This window comes from Cupressus sempervirens, chromosome 1 (genome assembly GCF_028749045.1).
Source record: "Cupressus sempervirens isolate cs-2001-9-10 chromosome 1, ASM2874904v1, whole genome shotgun sequence".
Lineage (NCBI taxonomy): Eukaryota > Viridiplantae > Streptophyta > Pinopsida > Cupressales > Cupressaceae > Cupressus > Cupressus sempervirens.
In genome coordinates this window covers 841,846,573-841,858,596 of record NC_143118.1, presented here as the reverse complement: position 1 = coordinate 841,858,596, position 12,024 = coordinate 841,846,573, and the positions used below count along the sequence as shown (strand labels likewise).

The 12,024-nt window shown below is 35.1% G+C and overlaps 1 protein-coding gene across 1 annotated transcript in view; it reads right to left on the bottom strand.

Moving 5' to 3' along the window:
* LOC149580469 (NEFA-interacting nuclear protein) overlaps positions 1 to 8,995 on the bottom strand; it is a 65,781-nt gene extending 56,786 nt beyond the window's left edge. Inside the window, exons 1-4 of the mRNA XM_089791229.1 lie at positions 8,778 to 8,995; positions 8,453 to 8,527; positions 3,963 to 4,020; positions 1,385 to 1,440 (exon numbers count right to left, since the gene is read on the bottom strand). Of these exons, the coding sequence (XP_089647355.1) occupies positions 1,385 to 1,440; positions 3,963 to 4,020; positions 8,453 to 8,527; positions 8,778 to 8,825 (237 nt within the window). The 5' untranslated portion in view covers positions 8,826 to 8,995. The remainder of the gene's footprint in view (positions 1 to 1,384; positions 1,441 to 3,962; positions 4,021 to 8,452; positions 8,528 to 8,777) is intronic.
* Positions 8,996 to 12,024: the final 3,029 nt, after the last annotated feature.

Genomic DNA, 12,024 nt, shown 5'->3' with positions numbered 1-12,024 from the left:
ACTTGACTAACGCAGATAAAGAACATCTGAAGAACACAACTTAACAAAATATAATCAGACTGATCATACACCTCAACTTGGAAAACATGAAGGTGAAAAACTAATGGTGGCTTCAACAGAAGCATTGTACGTTGTGGTAGGGAAAAAAGGCATCTCTGACGCCATTTGAAAGTGTTTAAAAAAGAAAACAAAAGAAGACAACAGTGTCAACAGATTCAACACTCTTCAGATAAAGGAAGCAGACAGGCAACCCAAATGTGACTAAACGACACAAAGATTAGCAGCATTGGCACAATAGGGAAGGGATGGTGATAAGGTCTGCATGTCAAAGATGCACAGATAGAATTAAAAAAGGTTTACAACTTTTCAATCACACCATGGCCCCTTCATCACATGCTACAGATATTAAGAGAAAATACATTCAACAAGAATTAAAACACTGGCCATCTGTAATCAGGGATTCTAACAGCTGATTGTTGATGACCAGGGAGTTAATGGCATTGATATGTCATGCAACTAGTTGAAAATCAATATGATTGATTCTTCAATTGTTCAGATATTGATATTATCCAAAGATGTCAAACAAATGTGTCCATCAGTTCATGAATGGTCCATTTGCACTAGTCAATTTCTTAGAAAGGTTTAATGTATGTTGGATGTACTGAATCTGCAAAGCATCCCACTGGACATGTACATGAGGGTAAATACAGTTTAAAAGTAAAGGAAAAGGCATCCGTTATAACAGTACAGTTCAAGGCATCATCTATCTCATGTAGTGATGAATAAAAAGATGTTCATTGTTGAATAGTAAAACACGCCAAGCATCAAATATAGATCTGCAAGAAATGAATCCAGACCCTAATACCCTCATCTAAAACTTGAAAAAATCCCCCACAACTCACAAGGCACTGAGATCGTTTCACATAAACTGAAAATCTATCACTCCCTCAAATCACCTTGTCAACAATAACATTGAAACAAATGAAGAATGTAAGTGTCAAAATTGACACTATTGATTTGTTGGATTAAATAGGTGGAAGAAACTTTGAATCAATCGCAATTGTAAATTTTCATCTTCTACGGAGTGACAACCACAGTGGACCCGTGTCCATGGTTTGCAACTTCTTTACATTCCTCTGAGAGCTAGATTCCACAATATGCATTTTTTCATTAAGAAAATGTTTTCATTCTCTGTTGTTGACCTTAATTATTCTCAATTCTCTCTAGTAGTTGCATAAGCCCATCCTAATCATTCCCTACCCTGCAAGTCTGTGCTCAATGTACTTATGGGGATCCAGTGTCGATTTGCCAAACAAGCGAAGATATGAAATGCCTTTAGTTTATCCATACCCAATCAACGAGAAGCTCTAAAATCCATGCTCACCATCTCCCATTTCTCCAGAAACTCTGTCTCGTCATCATCAAGTGCTTTTGGAGGCCCTGAAAAAAAAAAGCATCATATGCATCAAAATGGATAGCACACACTTGTCTCATTTAGAAATACAAATTACATTTGACATATTAAAAAATATATTTTAGTGGGGGTTAAATCTATATGCAGTTTTATATGGAAAGCCTCCAACAGTGTCATAAAGAAAGATTCAAAATTGTAAGTCCTTTGTGAACCATGCTATGAGACCTCTACAAAAAATTGTTAGCAGCATGAGACCATCCACCATGAGTAACAATATGCTCGGCTACAAATCTGACATTCTAAATTTATAAATGTTAAAGTGTAAAGAACTTGGTTGCCCAATTAGCTTCAGGGTCAGTTTTTTTCTTTCAGCTATGTAGGGACTTTTTCAGGTTTTCCATGAACTGAATGATTCGTAATCTACTGGCCAAAACTCCTTAACTTTTTAGCTTCTTGGATTCTCCTTTGTATGACTGCCAATATTTGATCAATGGGAAGGGCCTCCAAAAGAGACTCCATCAATTACCTATCCAGACAAATGTCTTCCCAGACTATTAAAATAAATGAAACACAAAGTTTAAATCTATATTATAGGCCAAGCACCATGTACATATAGGCTCTAACTGTCCAAAAATATAACTCCGTATAAGCATCATGACTATTGAATGGGCAACTTCTGCTTTTACACATAATTTAAAAACTTGGACTTGGCAATTACTCAGCTGACCTGAAAAATAAATAAAACTCAAAGAAGAACTCAGCAAAAACTTGGGGAGTGAAAGGGAATAATAAGGCAAATTAAAAAAACATGAAAAAGTCTTAAGAAACATTCATTTGCAAAAATATGCTTTAAAAACATCCATATTACTTTCAGAGGTATACTCTGTAGCTTATTTTTTTCTAATTTCAGATGTAGTACGTCTACTATGTATCAAATTATAGGATCCTATTGCATCTCCAAATGAACAAAAATCTTCAATGGATTTAATTTTGTGTTATAAAGGAATCAGTTAAGGAACTGAACAACCCTATATAATGTATTTACAAACCTATACAATTTGTAGCTAGATTTCATACAAAGTTATTTGTTAGCATCAAAGCCTTTTTCTTCATTAATTTTTCCCAAACACTTAGAACAATAGAATCAAGCCAAGCACAATTGTGAATAATCAAATCAAATTCATACTCAAAATCCTGCCCTAGAATTGCACCCTGGGAATCAACTTTCTCTTGTGTCCATTGCTTGAAGGGTTTGTCACAGAAATGGATAACAAGACAATTTTTTAAATACTTTTTAATCTATTAATCTGGCCAAGCATGTGATTCACCATGAATCCTAGTGATTTAATCCATACTTTTACAAAAAAATCACCACAGGTTTTAATGACAAATCGGCCACAAGTGTCCTAAGTCATACGCACCAGCCAATTTCTGAACAAATACTCACAGGGTTTTAAACTATGCTTTACCATATTTTGTGTTTCTGCAGCGCATCATTATGTAATATCAATTTTACAGATTCATTCATGTTAAAGTTGAGTAGTCGAGTTTCGGTACACCTTTCACAAGGAGCCAATACCAAGAACCCACCTCTGATGAATTTGAATGCTCCACTTCGTACTTATTTCATCTATATGATGTTTAGTGGGATGAGGCATCAAGACATACAGAGAGATCACCCATCCCAGTACTATTCCAACTCAGGCACCTTTAATTATGGAGTCTCCTGATTAAGCCCACTTAGATTCCTATCCCATTTCAAAACCTTAAGCTAATATTGTATTTTATGAGCCATTAAATGTGGGAAGCCCTAGCTCTTTTATCTTTATACATTTTCAGGTAACTTCTATATCAAATATTTCAACACAGAACTCCAAGTTTTTAAATGCACTGTGAAATTCAATAAATAGGAAAGATTGGTTTCAAGAAGGAAAAAACATGGCATTTGATAAAGTCTGCAGGAAAAACGTAACTATCGACTGTTGTTATCCAACATAGTACGGGTTTGGTTTCGAAGTTTGTTTAGATGATGCATATTGACTATCTAAGAAATCTGAAAACATATATTCCATACTACTTTCACAATACGTAAAACCATGTACAAGAAACTGCCATTTTGAGAAAAAAATTCAGGCAACATCATTCAGCAATCACCCTGCAAAGTCTTACAATCAAACAAAAAGATATTTCAACACAGTGAATCTGAGTTTTGACACGCATAATAGGAAAGAGTAATTTCAAGAAGAAAAAAGCACAGTATTTAATAAAGTCTGCGATAAAAAAGTTATCTTATTGTTTATACTTTATAATAGTCTATCCAATATGGAAAGGGTCTGATGTTAAAGTTTGTATAGATGATTATCTAACAAAAACATATTTTGAAATCTTCCATACAACTGTCACAATATGTAAAATTAATGAAATCATATGCATGAAAACTGTCAATTTGAAAGATTTTTTCAAGCAGCATCAATCAGCAGTCACCCTGCAATGTCTTGAAGTCAAGTAAACGAAAAGTTTCAATTATATTTCCATCTGTGCAACTTACTGTGCTTCAATCGCTCATTGAATTCTGATTGCTGCTTGTCCTTGTTCTCTTTTAGAATCTGCAGAAAAAGAACCATAAATCTAAATCCAAAATCTGTAACATAGAGATCCCTCAAAATCAAACTACTGACTAAAAAAGGAACAAAATATTGTTTATGTAACATTAAACTAAACGTGAACTCCTGAAAACAATTGATTCAATCTACTGCCATTCCTAAGAATAATAATAATCTTGTTGATGCATAGAATCTAGACACTGGAATCTTTTAAGATCGTTGTAGAATAATTCAATTATACTTTCCTGTAACAAAAATGGAGCTTTGGAACAGCATATGGACATCCATCAAAGAATAATGGAAGAGGGGAGTTCGTCAGATATTATAGCTATATGAAGAAGAAGCTGAATTTAAATTGGAAAGGAAAAAATTATTTTAATCAATGGTTATGGTCAGCACCTCTGCTATAGTTCCAGGCCGGAACTAATAAATGAATAAGATTATGGCTATATCACCAAAAGATGTGTGTATAGTTATGAGTATGCAGTCTATTCCATAGAGATATACTGGTTATTTTAACTATTGTTTTTCACTATCTAGCTTCTTGTGGTTGAAATTTTAACTCTCAAGTTGGTGAGCTGTTTGCCTACGTCATTGTGTCAATTGACATGAATCTCTTTTATCTAAATGCAAGATGTTTCACATAGCTTTTAGAGACTGTCCAAGCTAATAATTTTGTCATCTGTGGATCTAAATAAGAATGAATTTAAGTTTATGACTTGATTGTGTTGATTGCTTCTATTTACAGTAATTTCTTTCTATTTTCTTTTTCTTTTCGAAAGTTTTGTTGATCATGAATATATTGTTAGAAGGGCAAGAATGAAAGTGGACTCCCAAACAAAACTCATTCTCAGTTAAGTAGAGATGTCATGCTAACCATTCCCAAGTGCCTAATTTTGATATAAAGTTTTTGATAGCACATGTATATCCCTACCAAGTATAACCCATTTGTTTTTGTGTTTATACGAACTTGAATTTTGGCAAATGACTCAATAGTTCATTTTTACTAATTGTTTGGATCTTTTAAAGCAATTGTCATTAGTCAATAACTATTCTCATTGCTCTATTTTCTTTTGGTGCCAATTGAATTTTATCTCCTATAGGCTAGTGTTTAAATTTTAAAAAGAAAGCCATTGAAGTGGTCATTCCAATATTATGAGTTGATCTACTACTTACACATTTTTTATCTTGGCTACTACTTAAAGCACTTAGAGGCTGCTGCAGTTCACAATTTTGAGATTTTTTCTTGGGTATTTTTAGGTCATTGTTCATAGGTGTAATAGGGCTTCTTTCCCACCAATTTGAATTATGTTGAATCATTGATTGTGCCTTATGTTACTTATTGTCCAAATCTAAAGTAATCGTTCACAATTGAGAATAGTCCAAAAAAATACAATTTAAAGTCTTGTTCACTGACATGCCACAATTCAGGATGCTGGTTCATCATGGTCCATGCAGCTAATCACTATTAAACTAAGTAACCGGTTCACATTCCGGGACAGGTTCGGATATGAGAACCGTGTGTGTGTGAGTGCGTGCATTATATACCTCACATCAAACTTGCAAGATGGAGAGAGCAAATTTTATGGGGCCATTTTATGGTCAGGAAGAAAAAATCAGTAAAAAAAATTGTTTTTAATATTTATTCTTTTGGGCCACTCATCTGATCAAGGACCCTGCCCGGACCCAGCAAGGACCCCCACGCAAACCCAAATCGGGTTTGTACCAGACCCAGTTAGAGCTCCAGGGTGCGAATCCGGTAACTAAGGTATTAACTAGCATCTATCTTGCACTATCCTTTCAAAAGTTCAAGTTTTGAAACCAGCATTCGACCAATGGGAGAAGCCTGCAATTCAGAAAGAGAACACAAGAAAACTGAAATAACATGGTCATCAAGGGGAATGGACGAAGATTCCCATTCCCCAAACTGAAGTATCCAACTGACATGTATGAACCAGAATTGATTTTCGGATTGAATTGTGATGATAAGCGATCAGTTGGCAACTGGGGTGGATAGGAAATGGTTACTGTACTCCTCATTTTTATCGTAACATTGAAGTTCCAAAACACAAATTTATATATATGAAACCTCATTTAACGTAAGACGACAATGTTTCTATGTTCCAGCAAGGCGTTCAGGATTACATCTCAACAAGCAAACTAATCAGACTGGATAGAAAAATTTGTTTTTGAGGGATAATTTTTTCTGCAAGTGCAAAATGGCTAATAATTTTATCTGACTTTTATATTTAAAAGAAAGTTCTGTTACGAACCTCCAAATTATAAGGGTCAGCTGGTTGATCATGCTTTGAAGTTCAAACCCTATACCCAATGTTAGATGAGATCCCTCAATCAAGGATGGATCAAATCAGCTCTCATGGTGCCTCTCAAGGTAATCCAAGCTTATCAGGAGCAGGATGTGTAATAAGGGGTCAAGAGGGTAAAATTTTAGTATTAGCTGTTAAAAGACTCCCAATAAAAAACCACGTGATGCTGAGTTCCAAGCAGCACTTCTAGGTTTATCAATTTGCAGGAAATTTCAACTTATAAAAGATCCACCTGGAAAGGGACTCAAGATTAAAATTAATGTCATTTGTGAGAAAGACAAACCAAACTGGAAATTGATGAAATGGTTAACACAAACATGGGAGGTGTTGAAGCCAGCTGGATGATTTCTGCATTTCTCATGTGTTCAGAGAGGGGAATGATGGGGCAGGTTGTGCTACAAACTGGGTGATCAATATAAAGAATATTGAAATGATCCTGAACTTGACAGATGTTTCGTATGAGCTAATCATTGGAGAGAATAGGCCGAAGGGATAGAGATTATGATTGCAAAAAAAGGAAAAGGGATAGTAAATAATGAGAAGTACAGGTTTGTGCAGAGGAGTGCACGAATATAATTATTCATAATGGCAGATCCATGTTAAATTCACCCAAATCGAAACAAATATTCATCATCCATACACCTGCAAGATGGACACTGCCAATTGCCTAGGAGCCAAGAAAAGGAAACTGGATTTCCTTGGGGAGATTTCGCACTGATGATTGATACGGAATCTTCAAAACCAAAGTGAGGATAGCCCTACATGCTTTACCACTGGTTTTGGGCAACATATATGTCAATTCAGCAGGAAGATACTGTGTAACTACAGATATCGCATTGATGTTCACGGTTATGCTGCTGGATGTGAGGGAGGAGACTACAGAAATCAAGAGAATGATGGAAGCTCTGATTTGGCCTCGATGGCAAATGGGAATACACAAATATCTTCAACATTTGATTATGGGTCTTGTCCTCCAACCAAATGGTATAGAATGGACTTTTATCAACAGACCCTACAATGACCCCTGGATTCCTTTCATATTCTGGGATATCAGAACAAATGTTGAGCTTCAAGGCCATAAAGCTACTTTTGGTATTGGTTTTCTTAAGGCTGCCACAGGAGTTGGACTGGTTGCATAAGTGGACCAGATCCTGCATTTTTGTAATATCTATGACTTTCGTTACGATCCTGATATCATATTATAGTGCAGAGATACGATCCCCTGTATATGGCACCAATTGTTACTGTAAATTGCAATGTGGACCATTGTCACATTTATCAAACAAAAACAAGATAAATTTGGTTACAAAAAGATTGGAGAATTTATAAAAGATCCCATATTGGTAAGTTATGTATAATAATCACAAATTTGTGAAATATGGTATAGACCTAAAAATTATCTTTAGGTCTTCCTTCTCCTTGCGAGGACTTACTGGGCCACCCAAGTTCAAATACCATCAGTAGAGAATTGTCCTAACAAGTAATACATGCGCTTGCAGGATAACAGCCAATCCCAACAATCTGGGGATTGCACTAATCCCAAAAGGGATCCCCTCAAAGGCAAGATAGATTAAAACCAGAATCCAGAACCCTCCCATGTGAACACCCAGCAAAAGTGTCTGTCTCAACATGGAATAACATTCAGAAGGGAAAAAAATCATCTCTCTGTCATTTCATTATGTGATTTGGGACCACAAGGGTTCAAGCGGCCAAGTTGTTAAATAGCAAAGCAGTGGCTAAAGAACATTTGGTCTTCTTAATTAAAGCAATTCACTGAAGTTGAATAAAATGAAAACATCATAGACAAAAGAACAATATGTCTGAACCTGAAGATAACCCCTGGAACTGAATAAATGGCTTCAATAATAAGAGCAAATAGACATTGAAGCGGGGATCCAAGTCGAAAGTGCAGAAAACAAGCCCATTTCTCAAGACAATGCAGACGGCGGTATTTGCTTGCAAGAGGGGGAAAATAAAGCACATTTTGTCGGAACTGCAAAAACAATTAATTATAGAAGCATGCATAGAACAGGCAGGTATACAAATTACATAATATTTTCATTACGAAATTTACCAATACAACCATTAATAACCAACAAAAAGCGTACCTCGAAGAGAGGTCTGTCTCTCTGAGCAGACCCATCCTCAACGCGTTCTCCACGCTTCTCCTTAGATTCCTCCAACTGACCCACATTAACATTTCAGCAATACAATCAAAACCAGAGAACATTTATACATATGTGACTGATTAAAAACATTTTCAGACCCCCAAAAGGGCACGGATTGATATGAAACCATTGAGAACCAGAGAACATCTATATATATATATATGTGTGTGTGTGTGTGAGAATGATTAATAACATTTTTAAGTCCCGCAAAAGAGCACGGATTGATATGAAACCATTGAGAAAAAAGAGGGCTTTATTTGCATACCTGTTGTTCAGAGATGAAGTTCATAAACCTAAGGGGAGGTTCCGCCATATTTTATTTTTCCTTTGTTGTCAATACGACTGCGAAATCGAAAGATCACGCGATCCCACGGAGGCAAACAAGGAAAATAGTCATCGTTTAGGCTTATTTGTTGCATTGATTTGTGCACTGCAAGAGGTAAATTAATTCTTAAAAGGAATGTTTAGAACTTGAGTGGTCTTGGAGAGAGGATCTCAGAGCTACACCCTATTTGTGCTTCTCACAGTTGGTTGTAACAATGATAAAAATTTCAAAAAATTTTATGAAACTTTGTTCAACTAGTTAAGTGCTTATAACTAAGGTTTTAGCTCTTCACAATTAAAATTAATATCAATTTGAATGACCATAGTAAAATGTGTTCAATTTGTCAATTTTTAGAGTGCCTACCCATCGTAGTCGATCGCCACCCCTGATCATCACTTGGCCACATCCCAATAGTTGCACATTTTATCACATTAAAATTTCAAAATGTATGATTAATATGTATGCTTTATTTTTATTACTTAAACGATTCTACATTTATATTAACACAAATATGTAGTAGCATAATTTAATAATAAGTCAATAATTATACTAAAATATTACTATCCTAAGTAATTTCAAACCTTGAAATTAATAATTAAACCACTTTTTGTGGTTCAATGTTGAACGGAGCCCTAACCCTATTTTCCTATTATTTCACAAAGAGAAGCTCGCATCTTAGTTGTCGCTTGTTGTTGGGTTATGGTCGCCACTTGTTACAAGGTAACACTACCTCGTGGTACATGAAGACAATTGAATGAGTAGGGAAGAGGCCACATTGCTAGTAAGTTTTAATTTGTATAAAGTTTGGGTTTCATATATTTAATTGTAATTGTGCAGAGCCTCCAATGGTCGATGCTTCTGAGCAAGCTAGCAGCTAGGGTAGACGACACTCAGAGGCTTATGTTGCATCTGCATATGATCCAATCGAAAATCCACCATCGACATCATCTGCAGACACTTATGTTCTCTGGCTCCCTTATGTATGATGTGTTTATTTGTTGTTGATTTTGTCAGTTATAGGGGAGAGGACTTGTTCCTTCTCTTTGGCACCCAAGCATACTCCTTCACTAGGTTCTCTAAGCTACTGTTGTGCCCATTTTAGGCACACACCATTAATACTCGCCCCCATCTTCTTCTTATTTTGATTTTAATCGCAAGCTGTGTGCCACAGAAAATATTTGTTTATTAACTTAAATAATGGATTTTGTAATTTGCTATGTAAAATTTATTGTTTTTCATATTGATCTCTGTCATGTCAAAATATGCGGGTTTTTTAATTGATATATGCAAATTTTGGCCATTTTTCCTAAGTGGTTTTGGGTATTAAGCAAATTGATTCTTTTGTTGTTCAATGTGTGCAGCTTACTTTTCCCCAAACAATTTTTAATTAGTCTCGCCATGGTTGCATTATTTCTTTAGATAATGATCTTTTTACTCCAGTGTAGCATATTCTTGTGGTTGCATTATTTTCTTATTCTTTGACGGTCTTTATTATCCCCCAACTAAAGTTTGCCTTCAAACAGATGTGGAGGACTTCTACAACCAATGTGATCCAGGTAAGTTCTACCCCCTATTTTTGTTGTGTTCAAAATACTTCTAATTAAATGACTGTATTGATAATTACTTATTTATCTCGTATCATCCATATCGATTTTGAAATGCTTGTGAATCATTACTTTAATTTGAGAGGTTGACTTTAGCCAAGATTTCTCCAAGATGCAATGTTTATTACATTTATGTACACGTAATGTTTATTATGATTATGTACAACTTATTTTTTTGAAAAGATTAGGATGTTTTGACATGAATTAGAGTCTGGGGAAGCCATAGTGTTTTTGGCATGAAATGGTGTCTATATGTTGAAAGTTACATGCTCTTGAAGCCATAGGATTTTTAATGTACAATAAGTTTATCTGGATGTTGGAATTACTTGGGCAACAGTTCACGGTGTTACAAGCTATTTTAGATGATGATTTAGGGATGTTACAAGATTTATTTGACATAATGATGATGGTGTTTCACTAAATTCAACTATACTGATCGTCTTTATATATTCTTTGTATTTGATTCTTATTTCCTAATGGGAGAGGTATCTAAGCAAAGAGGGATATAAAGTTGTTATAAAAGGACAACAACTATGCAAACTGGTTCCAAGAAAATTATATATTAACTATAAGTTTATTCAAATTGATTATCCTTTGTTCAACTATGTAGTCTTATTACATTACAACTTCAGTACTTTTGATGAGCAAATAGCTTTGATTTCTAAATCATTTTGAAGAAGGAAGCTATCCTATTATAGTTGTTACGTATTTAAGTGAAAAAACAAGGTCACTAATAGTTGTTATATATCTTGTAGAGGTCTTTTTAACAGAATAAAAAGGTTGGCCAGATGATTTACCAACTCCAAAAATGGCCATATGGAAAGTTTTCAAATATGTAGATTATATTGATATTATATGTTGACATTGGGAACTTTAGGTTCCATTGCAGATGGATTATCTATACCTACTACATTGGTAATATGGGGAAGATGGTAATATCTCAATAAAATGGTAAGATGGTAATATTGTTAGGAACCTGTGTGTTCCTTCTGTTTATTTTGTTAGAGTAGAGTTGTTGGACGCATATGCTTTGTAAGTCGTCCCGTGAGTTTATTTTATTATCCCACATGCATAGGTAGTATTACTTTTCTAGATCGTACCCAGTATATAAGAATAGGTTGAGGCCCTTGATGGGCACGGACGAATTTATTGTATTGAGCTTGCTCAAAGGAGGTTACCCCCTCGAAGTGGCCTGCGATCAGTAGATTTATTCTGAGTTCTGCTATCACTTTGTATTCTGTTATTTCGAGCATTCTCACGATATTGCTATAAGGAGGTTCTTCTCATCTGGTATCAGAGCAATCTCTTGGGCTCGCTGGGTGGAAATTACATCAAATTTTTTTCTGTCGTGGCCTTCAGGTTCCTCTCACTTCTAATATCTCTTGTTATTGCAATAACTCTTTTCAGTTGTTCTGTCTGTGAGTGAATTTTTCTAAGTTGACTGTTCAAAAAAAAAAAAAAAAAAGAGTAAAAATTTTTCTGTTTTTTAGTCGTAGCTTCCTTGTTTGCTTTCTGTTTCTGCTCATACTTCCGCAGAACGTCTGCAATATCATTTCGCATACTTCCTTCCTTGGCGACCCAAC